The 16,028-nt window shown below is 38.6% G+C and overlaps 1 protein-coding gene across 1 annotated transcript in view; it reads right to left on the reverse strand.

Annotated features, from left to right (window-relative positions):
• Positions 1-5,264: 5,264 nt before the first annotated feature.
• The window catches only part of ANKRD44 (ankyrin repeat domain 44), a 304,111-nt gene continuing 293,347 nt past the window's right edge, over positions 5,265-16,028 (reverse strand). Inside the window, exons 23-28 of the mRNA XM_090282096.1 lie at positions 14,200-14,283; positions 13,061-13,206; positions 12,538-12,620; positions 10,247-10,329; positions 8,956-9,047; positions 5,265-6,655 (exon numbers count right to left, since the gene is read on the reverse strand). Of these exons, the coding sequence (XP_090138222.1) occupies positions 6,408-6,655; positions 8,956-9,047; positions 10,247-10,329; positions 12,538-12,620; positions 13,061-13,206; positions 14,200-14,283 (736 nt within the window). The 3' untranslated portion in view covers positions 5,265-6,407. The remainder of the gene's footprint in view (positions 6,656-8,955; positions 9,048-10,246; positions 10,330-12,537; positions 12,621-13,060; positions 13,207-14,199; positions 14,284-16,028) is intronic.

Genomic DNA, 16,028 nt, shown 5'->3' on the forward strand with positions numbered 1-16,028 from the left:
GTAAGAGCTCTTTATAAGGTGTATTAGAGACTGTTCATATAAGTCCTTGTGGAAATAATTTAAAAATAGGACTGGCTTCTCCAATAAGACACTGATGAAGAAATGATTCTGAAACAAAAGGAGAGGAAGTAGATGCGCAGTGAGCTGGCGGAGCACTGGGATTGAGCGTTTTGTGGTTCCACCCTGGGCTGGGCGGGACCTTGGGTATCCCTGCCCAGTGAATGCTAGCAGCAATGCCTCCCGCCCAGTCATGGCGCCGCCACAAGTCCCCACACATTTCCAATCACCCCCTGCAGAGCTCGAAAATTAATGAATGGCACAGCCATGATCTGGGCCGTTTTATGTTTTACAGCAAATGTACCTTCAGTATGAAATTTGCTAAAAAGATAATTCGTACAGCGCTTTTATCCACGATATTTTTATGTTAATAACCTTTTAGCTTAATGCCTTTGTGCCTTACAAGCTAATTCTGGAACATATTAAGTGTGTTAAGTGAGGCATAGATGTTCAGGATCGTACACCTACTGAGTGGAATTAGAGGGGGTTCCTTTGACAAGCCGTTTGGAGACAGTGCCACACCAATGTCCACCACTATAATTACCGCAGCGGAGGCCCTGACCCTCCTTCGAATTGCTTACGAGGGCACAAGTGACATTAGGGAATCCTTATGTTTTCCTTGAGAAAGAAAAGTTAGGAAGTCGTGTAAATAATTTCCTTAACAGCGACTGGGATGAAGTTATCCTAGTGAGGTTACACCTTGGAAGGACACTGTGATAGACCCAGTGTGGCAAATAACTTCCGAAATGGCCCCCAGTGACTCCTGCCTCCTGGTGCCACGCTCTCGGGAATCCCCTGTCCTTATGTATGAGCAGACCAGTGACTGCCTTCGAATGAAGAGAATATGGGGAAAATGACAGAAGGTCACTTCAAGGTTCAGCTAAAAAGCTGTGGCTTCTGTCTTGCTCTTGTTCTCTCTGGCTTTCCTTGGCTTGCTTGCTCTCTTGAGGCAAGCTGCCATGCTGTAAGCTTTCTGTGGAAAGGCCCATGTGGCAAGGAACCAAGGGCAACAGCCGTTAGAACAGAAATCCCTAGTCCAACAGCCAATGAAGGATCCTTCCAACAACCATATGAGTGAGCTTCAAAAATGAATCCCTGGTCAACACCATAATTACAGCCTGTGAGGGAGCCTGTGGCAGAAGACCCAGCTGAACCATGCCTGGACTCCCAACTCACAGAACCCGTGATATAATAAACACTTGTTGTTTTAAGTCACTAAGTTTTGGGGTAACTTGTTACACATTTTTAGATAACTAATATATCCCAGTCTGCTCTGAACTACAGAAAGTACTCATCGGTGGTATGACTCATGCTTTATGATCTTCAAAAATGAGAAGCACTTACATTTGTTTATTTGAATAAGGACAGGGCCGAATGCAACCTCCCTGAATGTTTCTAGCAAAAATAATACTAATAAAAAACTACCACCACACACTATTTTTGGCAGAATGGCATAGAAGAGAGAACATCTGTAGGTACAAGTTGTGTATTCAGATCACTAAATATTTGTATATACAAGTTTGAACAAATTATATAACTTCTCTGGGGTTCAGTGTTTTCATGAAAAAGATGGTGATGGAACTGGGATAGACTATAAGAACTGACATCCTATGACACTGTGATTTGAGGAACTCAGGAAGTCTCCCCCAAAATCTTTTTCTCATCAACTAGAAACTCCATCATTAGGAATTTATTCCTTAGTGCTTCTAGGGACTGTCCCTGAAATTGCTACTCAAGGGAATAATTCTGATGGTGAGATGTTGAGAAAACCCTACATATACCTTTCAGAACAGTGGAGAAAGGTCGGGTCTTGTGTTACTACGACGCGGTTGATGGGCAGTGGTGACAACAACAAAGGCGAGTAGGACTGACTTCACAGTCTGAGGACCTCATAGGCTTCCTCCTTTCTGACTATGAGATAAAGACATTCAGTCTTGTTTCCCCTCTTCCCTTGAGCACCAGGAAGCCTAGAGCAAACTCAAGTTCAGTCAACAGCCGCTGTGTTCAATTTTACAGTTCCCAGATTTATCTGTATTCTCTTCTCCCTTCTTAAATTTTCTACCTCTGGTTTATCACATGTCTTTTGTTGCAAGCCAGCTCAAATCTTTCATGACAAAAGTAGGAGGCATAAATAAATATAATCAACACAAACATATGTTTGAATTTTTTCTCTATTTAGGATGGATATAAACAGAAGTAGCAAATCTGGAGATGTGCTTCTATCTTGATTATTTATTTTCAAAATTTAAGGTTAACTTGACTGGTGGCGGGATAAAGATTTAAATTAGCAGAATAGTTGGTAAAATCAGCACAAATTGGAAAAATTAAAGAACAGAAATTGCAACAACATTTGTACCGTTTTTATTTGCAAAAATAACCATCTGAATGCATTTCCTTCCATAGTATATTACAGTTAAGTATTTCATTACATTATTAGCATTCAGTAGTTGAAAAAGTATTAAACTGTGCTTGAGGAGATTCAGATTGGTTCAAAGTCATTCACTGAACTAAGTCATTTTCCTCATTTTTACAGTCATGACATTAACCAGAGTCATTCAACTCCAATTTACATGAGAAAACATTACAGACGAAATCCCACTGAAATCATCAAACAATATTTTATGCTGTTACAAATATGTTATGCAAAATATAACACTGGCACCAGATTTGTATCATCGTGCTTTGCAAAGATATATTGCACATGCTAAAGCATAAAATATGTAGACAAACTACCAAATAAAAGATATTTGCATTGAGTTTTTAGATCACTGCATAAGAAACACATAGAATTATACTTTGTACACACACTCAGATTGTCACTATCTTAAAATGCTTTTCCCCTATGACACTGACCTACTGTTTACAGTTTTGTAAGAAGAAAGCATTTTCGCACTGCAAAATCAAACGTAACTCCTAGAGAAAACTTCAGCATTTTCATTTCAAAGCAGGTAAAAGGGAAATAGGAAAAAAGACACTTTATACATTCAAAGAAAGGCTGAAATGAAAACTCACTGGTATTATATTGCTCTGGTAACACTCAAATTAAAAAAATACAAAACATCTCACAGAACATTTCCAGACTATACAGATATAAAAAGGCACTCTAACTTCATATTACAAGACAAAAAAAAGGATGAGCTCTTCAACCAACGCAACAACAGTACAAAGAATAACTAGTGCAGCAAATCCATTTGATGTTCTTGTTCTAATTGAATAATAAAATAATAAATCAAGCAGCTGTTTACTGACTAAAGTACCAAAACATACTATGGTGCCCTTTTAATAGTGATAAATAGAAATCCCCTGAGCTATTTACTGTAGAATCATAGCAGATTTTAGGCAATTTGGAGATAGTAATGTATTTACCAACGACAGGCAGACACTGGCGAATAGGTTAAGTGCAATGAAACATGATCCCTGTGGCTGTGGTTAAAATACAGTCTGAAAATAACATATTTAGGTAAAAGCACTAAACAACTAAGACTCAATGAAAAGCACAACATTTTCTGTTTTCCCCCCCCTTAGAAAGCTATGTTGCAAATCTAATTTTATTTCGAAGACTTGTACTTGAAAAACACAGAACTCAGAGTTTTTAAAGTCATTTCTTAAAAAAAAAAAAAAAATTGGTCTTGTGGGGAGGGAGAAAGAGGAGCGGTTGATTCGATGAACAGTTCGCAGCAAGCAGGATTTCATTTTGCTCCTTTGTCCTCCTTCCTTCTGTCAGTAAGGGAGGGGGCACGTCAAAACGCAGCTCCATGGAGATGTCGCAGGGCACTGCTTCGCCGCAACGTTCGTTCCTTGTTCTCTGTGAGGCTCTACGGGAAAATGTCAATGCTGCTTTACCATTAAAGCAGGCATTTCTTTTCCTGCTTTCCATGCCAACTGAACAAGATTTCCATTCACTTCTAGAAAAAGACGCCGCAGTATAGCATGCTTCTCAGCGTTGGATCTCTCTTATTTTCAGTGTTTTGGTAATGACAAGGTCATTATTGCTCATTAGCAATTTATCTACTTTTAAAAATTCATCTTCTCTAAACAAACAAAAAGGACAGAGGAAGGTGGGCAATTAAAAATACCGTGTTGGTGCTGCTGAAAATTTTCAGTAAAATTAATATCAATTCTATAAGTCCTCTGAACAAGTTCGCATTTGTGAAGGACCCAGCATGAGTTTTTAATTAAATCCAGGATATTAAAAGAGTAAGATTAAAGTCTCTTACAGTTAGATGAAAAATATAATACAGTATCTGTATTTGATCCAGATATGATAGAACACTGTTTTAAAAATATCTCACATACACTATGAAGCAGAAATTTCCAGGGTGAAAAAAAAACTAATTATAAGATGGTCAGAGAGTACTGCCCTAATGCAGTGTTTTCTTTTGTCTCTTCTTCACGTGGAAAATCGCACTTGTGCTGGTGATTTTTATTTCTCCTCCTGGTACCTGTGCCCACACACTGATAGAGTTTCCCATTAGGTTCCTGGAACAATGTGAGATTTTCAGTGCATTTTGGGTAATTTCTGTACCTTCCTTTGGGCCACCTTTGTGCATATGATCCACTGCGTGCTTCAGTTTTCACCTGGCAGAAGAGCATAAGGACTCCAATGTCTTCTGCGCTCTACGTGGGCCACAGACTGGGTCTGAGCAGTGGATGTTGTACCCCTCGCCAGTCCCTCTCCTGTCAATGTGAGCGATCCTGAGGACGGGCTGGGAACCCTAGCAGTGGAAACGAGCTGCTTGGCCCCAGGACTGCTAGCTAGCCCAGGGAGGGCCCTGTGTGTTTTTCAGCCTTTTTTGTTATTCCAAGTGAGACACATAGCAATGAAAAGAGAGGACAAACAAAGGATGTTTCCTCGGCATTTGTTTCATTTCAAATAAATATAAACACATTTACATCAAACATATATGAACATTTTCTCTAGTCTGGCAAAAAAAAAAAAGCCGTGGTCAACACATTATCAGTTACAAATGTTAAGCCATCAACTAGAAATCTGTCATAAGAAATACAAAATACAAGACTATTATGCAAAAAAGATTACATTTGAACGACATAGAAAAGCTACTTCAGTTCTCACTTTCACTTTGAAGGAAAACAATTTAAATCTTCCATTTTAAACTGAAGCATTTTGGTCCTCGTGGATAGCTGGTTGATAAAATACAGACACATATATACATATATGTGCGCATTAGTATGTGCATAATTTTTAAAGAGTCTCATTCTTCTTTTTGTACAGCTATTCCAGGTGCGGAACGGGGTCCATTTGACCTAGAAGCTTTGGCAGAGGGAGCAGACACAGTATTCACTATGTTGATTTCATCATCAAGCAACTATCAATTGGCTTTAATTTCCACATCACCTATTTCTACCACCTGCTTTTACTTCCTTTGTTCCTTTTCGCAATCACACTTTTGCTCACTCAGCATGACCTTGACTGAGAAGCTCATTGAACATTTTACTATTGATGAACAACGCTGATGGTCCTGATACTTTTAAAAAGTCACTATTTTGATTTAAGGATGAATCAATAAAGGGTAGTTTCATATTAAACTTGCATATGTCTCGAAGTTTTGGCGCAATATAATTTTCACTTGAAAGGTTATTAGATTTGGATTAAAATTAACAGGTGAAAATGAGTCACAGGCTTGTTATGGGGAGCAGTGGGTGTCATATTTGTGTTAAACAACAATAAAAAATGTTCAGTTTTCAATGAATTTCCCCTTCATCTGGCAACTTTTATAAATATCCTCAGAAAGAAGTTCTGGATATTTAAGTGCTTACTATAGAGGACATGAATAATCAGACTCCCTTGAAAAGATTATTACAGGCATTATTTCTGAAGATAAACACTTTTACCTTTGGCTTCTAGTGAGGAAGTAAACATCAAAGTGAGAAGAGGTCTGAGGCATTTCCCATCTACCTCTTCCTTCCCCTCCCTGGGGACATGAATGTCACATTGATATACTTCTGAGAACTCACTGCCAAGTGAGTACATGGAAAAAAACAAAACAAAACAAAACAAAAAAAACACTTCAAGAGAACAACAGTTCCCTCTCATCCCCGAAGAAAAAGAATTAAATGCATTTCTTTATGCCTTACTTAAAAAGAGAGGTAGACTTTCACAGAAGTATCTCAGATCTAAGGAAAACATGAAACAAATCAAAACTGGGGCCCATCTGTGTGCGTGCTGCATCCTACCGCCTAGCTGCCCTCTCAGTTTGATGAATTCCTGCTCTGCTGGTTTCTGATAGCTCGGGCCCATAATAATACTTGAACGCAACATAAACCTGGAATTCAAGCTTCTTTCCCTCTCTTCAACATGGTTGATCAAGGAAAACTCCTACAGTTCACAGTCAAAACGTTTCCGAGTCAGAATCATTTTCATTGTACCCATCCTCCGAGCCTATGTTGTTACTGCACAGGCTAACCATGCTACCCAGATTGGAGAGGGTCGTCCTGTTCAAATTGTCTTTTTTAAAACAAACGAAGTTGACAGCCGTCATTGTACTGGAAGGAGAAAAAGCCATCATGGTAGCCAAAATGAGAGCCAGGCAGTCAGCCACGTCTTTGTTAGGAGCACAAGCCAGGGCCGGGGTATGACCTGGGCGTAAATGCAGACAAGGCAGTGGTTAGTCCGGGAAGTCCAGAGGCGGCGTGAGCCTTCCACAGTACATCTCGAACGACCTCACCCGCAGAGATGTATGTTGTGTTAGAAATCATGCCAGGCAAAAGGAGGAGTTACTTCCCACAGGTCATGCTAGGGGTGAGGCTAGAGGGGACTGGAGGGGGAGACATTTTACGGAGGGTTTGGGTTTATGTTTATCTTTTCAGCTGACAGGACAGCAACAAGCACTATATTATCCAAAGTTAGGCAGAATTCCAGTCTTTGTCTAGTGAACAGAAACATGAGGGATTGGGGGTGGGACACAATTCCACAACAAACAGCAACAGAACAAGCAGGAAGGAGTTTTCACTGCAGAGACCACGCACACACCATGCGCCTCAGGCTGGGGCCAGAGCACTCTCATTCTGAGAACAATGACTTTCCATGGTTGGTAATCGTGTGTGACATTGGAAAGGTACTAAACATCAGATGTCTGTAAAAGTGAGTCACTATATATGTATTTTTATATATAGTCTTTATATAAAGAATACAACTTGTTCTAGAAAAATGGAATCACTTGAGTAGATCAGACAAAGGAAGGCACTGGTTGTTTGTAATTTAAAATGTACTATCATTTAAAAGAAACTTAATAGAATTTTTAAAAATAGCGACACTGCCAACCAAAGTCAGAAAATTGCTCTGGTTGCCATGGAGTTGTGTCGTTCTCTACCATTTAGGCTTCATGGCTCCAGAAGGGAATCTTATCTCAAAGCAGGTACTTGGGGAAACAGATACATTCTTTGATGTAATTATGACTACCTTATTCCACCTTGATTCTCCTGGCCTGAAAGGGTTACCCTGTCCTCTCCGCTGGCCTAAATTCCTACTGCTACTCCCTCATTTATGAAATGGCTCAATAAAACTTAACTTTTGTTTTGTTTTGTTTATCAGTACCTGACCTCATTTCTGCTCCCCCCTCCCCTTAACAGATTATTCCCTCTCTGGTATAATAACAAAAAGAACCGACAGATATCTTAACATCCTAATCCACAAAGGCCTGTGATGAGTAAAGGAATTATGAGTGTAGTGCTGTACTACATTGCCCCAAATATTCCCAGGTCTTTGGGGTGAAGCTAAGCTCCGAGACAAGCCACAGTTCCCCTGGCCCAAGGTCGTTATTGGCTGGGTGAGGCTTAGTTGTATCAGACTCACACCAGAGAAGCAAAACTAATGTATCCTAGTCTATTTGGTCATTTTGGAGAAAAACTGCAGGCCTCTGCATGCCAACCCTTAGGTATTTAATGGTGATTAGAGGGTGAGGGAAGGTGAGGCAGGAAAACCAAAGAGATGAAGTAATAGAGAACTCTCTGCACTTCCTAGATGAGTCGGGTTGGGGACAGAGCAGGGAACATGCTAGGGTAAATGGGGCTGCAAAACCAAAACTAACAGGAGTTAGCTAATGATGTCATATGGCTGCTTACTTCTGAGAAATAGGCATGAGCTGCTAATTCCAATACCTGTAATAAGCAGTTAATTGAGTTACATTAATACATTTTATTATAACTTTAATTAAATGCCACAATTAATGCCACACTTTTAAAAATTTACTTAATTCATAAATATCCAGAAGCCCCTTTTTTGCTCCCCAAGGTTAAAAGCATTGTGCTTAAAATGGCGGTTTAGTACAATTCTAGTGTTCATTAGCTTTCAGAATTTCTTAGGAAGCAGAGGAGAAAGCTTCGGTTAAGAGTTAGTTTGTTTAGAAAAGGATGTTATATAGATAAAGAGAAGTTTCAGGCCTCGATGTCAATTTAAAATTTTTATTCATGTTCCCCAAATATTCATACTGGGAAGAGTTCTGATCTATTCTTTAAAAAATTTTTTAAAGGTTTGATCTCAGAATGAACTGACATACAGAGACCTGGTTTTTGTGTGAGGCCTTGAGCATGCACTAATGATATGTAATCCCTAACTCGTCAGCGCATGCAGTCAGAATTGCGAATACCAAGTTGAAAGCATTTTAGTGTGTCTAAAATACTTGAACCACCACGCTGAGGAGTTAGAGACCAGCTGCTGACATTACATGCAAAATGAAAGGCAGCGGTGGCTACAGGTAGACTGTGTTTTACAAAGACAGACAGGACAAATTATCCTTGTTTGATTTCTCACACACAGGGAACTTCCAAGGGGGAGAGAATTCTTCCTGCCTTTTAAACTAGCTCCTACATTGCTCATTTCCTCTGGCTCCATAGCATAGGGAAGGTGCCTGCAGTAATTGCTTACTTTTTTCTACTTACCGTTTTCATCAACAGCAAGAACACAGGCCCCTTTGGCCAGCAGTTCCTTTACCACGATCTTCAAGCCATTGCGCGCAGCAACATGGAGGGGTCTGAAAACAGAACACTGAACATCAACTGTGACACATACTGGTGTAAGAATGTGTCATTTGGGTAGCCTGAATTGTTAAAAGGAAGAAATTACTTGAGAATCCATAAATAGTGTATGAATGTTTTTACTTGGAAAAAAAGAGATTTGTTGACTAGATCTTTTCCAGGTTCTAGTGACCAAAGAGTCCTTCCATGTTGGTCCAGATTTCTCTACAGATATTACAACTACTCTGCATCTCAAACAAGCTGTGTGACAGGAAATAGGAAACCAGAAGAACAAAAGTTCTAGTGTGTTTTCTAGAAGGTTCCAAACCCTTTGATTTCTACTCTAGCATTTGAATCACTCTTTCATAAAGTTCATCAATATGACTTTAATATCACCCATATATAAAATCTCAAAACCTCTTGTTATTACTAAATGAAATGTTACTGAATTTAGAATATCTTAAAGAATAATGTCAAACCCAGTATATTCTGCCCTGACCGGTGTGGCTCAGTTGGTTGAGCACCATCCTGCAAAGCAAAAGGTCACCATTTTGGTTCCCGTTCAGGGCACATGCCTGGGCACATTGTGGGCCAGGTCCCCAGTTGGGGTGCATGTGAGAGGCAGCTGAACAATGTTTCTCTCATACATTGATGTTTCTCTCCCTCTCTTTCTCCCTCCTTTCCCTTCTCTCTAAAAATAAATAAAGTGTTTAAAAAAAAACCCAAAGTATATTCTGCTATATATTCCTTAGGAATTTTAATGAAAAAAAAAAAATCCTAATATTCCTTTGCCCTTAAAACAAATACGTAATTTCCTAAAATAAAAAATGAAGCAGCTTTTAGATCTTTCACACTGAGGATGACACTGAACTACATTAAAGTATAATTAAGGCAAATAGCTTAGAAACTCTTCCAACATATTCTGGGAACCTGATTTATAAAACTGTCATTTTCCAGTAAGAATACATAATGCTAATACATTTATACAAATATTTCCCCAAATCTGTCAGCCAATAAGATTTTCTGACCACCCACTAAATTTATAATATTACCATAGAAGTATCAGCAAAGAAAACACAGACCCCACAAGTTCCAGATCTGTGTCTTTCACATCTGTGTTCCCCAGCTCTAGCCTGGCACAAAGCAAGCTCTTAATATTTGTTGAATAAATGACTATGAATTTGGGTCTGCATCAAACTTTAGTTGTCACACTTACGTCTGCAGTGCATTATTTTTTGCATTAATAAGGCTCTCGTCTTGTATCTTGTCAAGTATTAACAAGGCACATTTTTCATGACCCTAATAAAGGAAAAAGAAGAAGCAACACAGGACAGAGACATCAAAAAGTTCTGGAACAATCACTTCATTATACTTAAAATTTTTAATGAATGCCCCTTGCCTATATACAATTTATAAGGCTATCTACAATCTAAGTAATTCTTTTTTTCTTCTAAAAAGCAAAATAGTCAAAGGACCCTAGACTCTTCAAGATTCTGAATGAGGTCCATTAGGACTTGGTTAATATAAATCTGATCTGGAACATTAACATTTCTACGATAACTTTTAGATTTAATATCCAGAGAGCTGAAAAGATAATAGTTCAGCTGGTAAACAGAGTAGAATTAGAAGTATCTTTCAACATTAAATATAAATCAAGTTCCATCTCCTTCTTCAAGTCTTCAATTACCAACCACTTCAGTAACCCATGTATTCTTGGAATTCCCATTATACCTATTGTCTGTATCATTCATTACTTACTGCCTTCTATTGTGAAGGGATTCTTTTTCAAGAAAGTATATTCATTTCTTCCTCAACTAGGGGCAATTATCTCTGCATCTTATGACAAAAGACAGTAGATAATTTTTTTAAATCAACTGATCGGTCAGAGACACTTTCACAGTTTCAGATCTATGCTCTGTTAAGGGGTCAGAGCTTCCTAAGTCCTTGCGTCTGGCTGCATCAGCGTCACTTGGGCTAAAAATGTTGACTCTCAGACCCCACTCCAGACCTACCACATCAGAATCCGAATTTTAACAGTATTGTCAGGTGATTCAATGGCACAGTGACATTTGAAAAGCACTACACTTTTGTTCATGAAAATTATACCTTAAAACAAACTTTATGCACCTGAGCGCTTTTTGTGTTTTCCATGGGCCTTTCAGAACATGAAGTGAGAAAATGCAACCAATGAAAGGATCAGCTGAGGCTTCTGGTACCAATGGGTATAGATAACACCTTTAATACTGTAACTATGCTGAAATAAACCACCACCACTGGTGTCAACCGGCATCACATGCAATGCCTTAGAAGGGAGACCCTTAAATATAATTTTAGAAATTTCCATTGAGGTTTCATTTAAAAAAATTTTTTTAATTGATTTAAGAGAGAGAGAGAGAGAGAGAGTAAGGGAAGGAGGGAAAGAAAGAAAGAGCAAGCGGAAGAGCGAGAGAGAGAGAGAAATATTGATTTGTTGTTCCACTTATTTATGCATTCATTGGTTGATTCTGACTGGGGATCAAACCCACAACCTTGATGTGTCAGGACAACGCTCTAACTGACTGAGCTACATAGCCAGGGCTGAAGGTTTCATTCTGATGTACTATTGCTGGGGTGTAAATGGTTGTGACTTCATTATAAGGTAATTTGGTCTTTAAAATGTTCATAGCCTCAGGCTCAATAATTTCACATTTAGGAGTTTATTTTAAAGAAACAAGGCTTCCTAAAAAAATTTCTCCACAATTAGTATTATTTATAGTAGCTTGAAAACAAGCAGATATCTAACAGTAGGGAATGGGTTGATTAAGGGATGGCACATTCCTAAGGTAGAATACTGTACATCTTCTAAAACATTATCAAATGTCTAAAAGAAAGATATCCATAATATATGATTCAGTAACAAAAGCAGGTTGTAAACAGTATGATCCCACTTTTGTAAAGTCATATATTTATATGTAGCATTTATCTTTTACGGAAGCAGGGACCCTGAACTACATGTGAACACAAAGCTATTTTTTATTAAAAAACCCAACGCATTATTTGCATTGAACTATGCACCAGAAAAAAAGGGAGAGGCTAGAAATGCATATGAACCCATTTATTTGCCTCATATTTTGGTTGTGTTATTACACTGCCTTCAAATGAAACAAAATGGAAACAAGTGGAAGTGCTAATATTTTAGAAGCCATATATCTAAGGTCCTAACTTGTGTTTAAAACCAAACTATGGTGTCACAAGCATGATGGGAACAGGTACAGTGGCAGCATGAAGACAGACTGCAGCAAGAATGCTAGTAGCAAATGCCATGAGAAGCATGTCATCCTCATCACCCCTGTGTGGGCCCGCCCTTTGCTTTTCCTCCTTTGATTCCATTCCACTTAAGAGTTGTTAACATCCTGGGGAAATGTACATCTTAATTAAGAGCCATGAAACACACTTTTGAGATAGAATTTAAGTGGCATTATTATTATTATTACACTAAATAACAGTGTTTCAAATTCATTTACATACTTTACTACAAGCCAAATGTAAGGGTGTGTTCAAGTCCTTATCCTTTACAGACAGGTCTGCCTGGGCAATGTTCACCAGAATATCTATAGAAAAAAACAAAACAAAGTCACTCAGACTACATTCATTTTGAAGATGTTACTCCAGAAACAATAACATATTTAAATTAGTACAGTTCACATAATTGTATTTAATGTTTTTAACAAAGAAAGGAACAGTTTATTGTCACATTTGTTTTATCCAAATCCAAGGTCTATAGGCATTAATTTTAATTGTTTTTACGGCTTTATTTCCAGGTAAAACGATTATGTCGAGAGATTTCACTGCAGAAGGGCTGGCTCACTTTGATAAGGTCTATCAACGATCCAGTAACGGGACTATAGACAAGTTGCCAGTAGAGTCAAGCGGCTTACATAAAATGTAGGTCTTTTTATAAATATATACCAAGAAAATAGCTGATTTCTTGATCTGGCATTACTTTGGTTTTGAGAGGCATAAATGAGAAGTCCACACATCAGACACATACCCGCGGCGCCCGCCTGCCCGTTCTCGGCAGCCATCATCAGCGCCGTCTTCCCTGAATTGTCTGCCGCATTCACCTGCGCACTGTGCCTCAGAAGCAGCTGCAAGCACTCCTCGTGGTCAGCGAAGGCTGCTGCATGAAGCGGGGTCCTAACAATTTAAAACAAATATAATTTTAGCTTCCTTTACTTAACACACTTTCTTACTGCAAATGCCATAGAAACATGTGCAGGGTTTTGTCTTAGGGATTTAAAACTTGGTTTACAGAGATAATGATCAGGCCCCCTCTAAAGGACACTCAGGGTGGACACTGAAGTGTCACCTGTTGGGGGTATAGGTAGGTGGTGGCCCTGATAGTGAAATTAACGTCTTTACTGACCACTTTAATCTTGAGTTCCAATGACTTTTCTCTCCCCTTTGATACTTTCAAAATTACACCTTAAAATTTGTAGATAATTGGCTTTATTTTTTTTAAGCCCACATTATCTAATGTGAATGATTGATTTTTGAGGAGGACAACTTGGAAATAGTCAAGATTAAAAACTACTGGCCTTTTAACCAAGTAATGCCACGTCTAGGGTTTTATCTCCTAGGTATATTTGGATCATATGAACAGACACATATGAATTGCACCACTCTTTGAAATAGCAAAATGCTGGAAACAACCTAAATATTCTTCAACAGAGGGCAAACTGACTAAATTATACTCATTCAAATGAATAATATGCAGCTTTACAAAGAATACAGTAAATGTAAATGTTTTAGTATGGGAAGATCTTCAAGATATATTAAGAGCAGAACATTGCTATAGAATGCTCCATTTGCATATAAAGAATATAAGCATATACATTTTTAAATATGTTTGTGGCTATGTATAGAAAATATCTGAAAGAATATGAAAATTTGCGAAGAACAGTTTAAAGTGGCTTCCACAGTGGTAGAGGTTGGGCATTCTGGGCTAAGAGGAAATTTTCTTTTAACTATATACCCTTTATAATATTTAATTTTTAAAAACATGCTTGCATATTACCTTTTTATTAAAAAAAAAATAAGTAAAAAGATGCCTGGCCACTCTGCAACCACAAAGCAGAGACTAAGTAAGCTTCAATAAGAAAAGAGGCATGCCAGAAGAAGATCACTTACCTGCCTTTGTCATCTCTACAATTGACAATACTGGAATCTATGGCCCCAAGTAGCAATGATGCACAATTCTCATGATCATTTATTCTAAAATGAAAATGGATTTAAATTTTTTAAATTTCACAAAAAAATTGTATATTCCCCCCTAAATTATATATCCCTTCCTACTCCATCTTCCTATACACTGTATATTTAACAATCTGATGTATTCTTTTAGAATTCTTATGCAGCCCTGGCTAGTGTGGCTCAGTGGATTGAGTGCCGGCCTGTGAACCAAAGGGTCGCCGATTTGATTCCCAGTCAGAGCACATGCCTGGGTTGTGGACCACGTCACTAGTTGGGAATGTGTGAGGGGCAACCATACACTGATGTTTCTCTCCCTCTCTTCCCCCCTCCCTTCTCCTCTCTCTAAAAATAAATAAATAAAATCTTTAAAAAATCTTATGCAAATACCTGTGGTTTATGTTCTGTTAAAGTGTTTCAAGAATACAACATAGGTGATACAAACAAACTTAATTGAACACTTCCTGACACAGGCAGTCTCCACTCTCAAGATTTTGGAGAACTGACTGCTTCAGGAAGTGTTCAAGTTTGTTTATATCACCTGCATTGTCTTCTTTAATCATGTGAACAGTTTTGGCGATGAGGACAGGGTCTGAAGCCGACTGCTTAAGGTACGCGGGACGAAAAGCACGCTCTGGTTCACCAAGTGGGCAAGTCACTCTTGGATCTGAGCTTCATTCCCTGGATGCAGCTCTCAGATCCTAACAAATTTCACCCAACTTTTAAAGCAAAGGGGTCTATTAAAATTCCTAGAAAGGTTCTGGGATCCTGGAAAGGTTTCGGGACTCCACAGTGGGTGGCAGCTGCTAATAGACTCATACGGACTTTGAGAAATAAATCAAGACAAGAAATTTGTGACCAACAACATATCAGAATCTAAATGGGCACAACAAGTTGGACCCTTAAAAGCCATTAGGTATCTGCCACTATAAAGAAATCTTGTGAAAGAATAATAAATCTACTGTTAATGGGAATCTTGGAAGCCAATACTGAAAAAATTGGTGGGCAAGGGTCGAGCACTTAAAAGCTGTTAGAGAGCTTGTTACCCAAATCTAAGAGACCAATACTAGGTCAGTCGCCAAACTCAAGGAAATGTCCATGTAATGAGGTACACTACAAAACATCATAAAATCTCCAACCCACTGGCACATTCCTCTCGGGTGTATATTTGGCTTAGCTTAGAAATGGTGTTCTCAAGTTTCAAAGAATTGAGATTTCCACCTTCTAGCACACCTGCTTATCTTATGTCTAAGAACTTTGGTCCTGGAAACTGTAGATATCTATAAAAACGGCAAAATCTTACTAAGACAGTCTACAATTACAACGGCCATTATGGGGAATGTTCCAATAAGGGTGTTCACTTTAAAAGCACACTTGAAATCAAGTGTTCCCAAATTAACAAATAGGAGGGGATATCTCTTTTATTGGTATGCAGAAGCCTCCAAAAGTCTTCGATATTCCAAAATAGCCTTATTGAAAGATTCATTGCAAAAGGCTAATAAAAATTAAACATACAAGAGGTGCCTAAAACAAAAGACTTTAAGACTGATGTGACTCTTATACTACTCTGCCTCTATCCTCCTTTACCTCAGTACTCACAGTCGACTAATCCTTTCTCTGGGTTGCCTTTCTTTTCTGAAAAGACCACAAGAACACAAACAAAAGCCTTCTCAAAGTTAGTGGCCTTAACAGCTGTCATAGCCCCAAGCAGCAGAAATCTAATCAATGCCTGGGCCTCCCCTGCTGCCCCCTCCTAGGGGGTCCATCAT

This window comes from Furipterus horrens, unplaced genomic scaffold, assembly GCF_987537825.1.
Source record: "Furipterus horrens unplaced genomic scaffold, mFurHor1.1.pri manual_scaffold_1, whole genome shotgun sequence".
NCBI lineage: Eukaryota > Metazoa > Chordata > Mammalia > Chiroptera > Furipteridae > Furipterus > Furipterus horrens.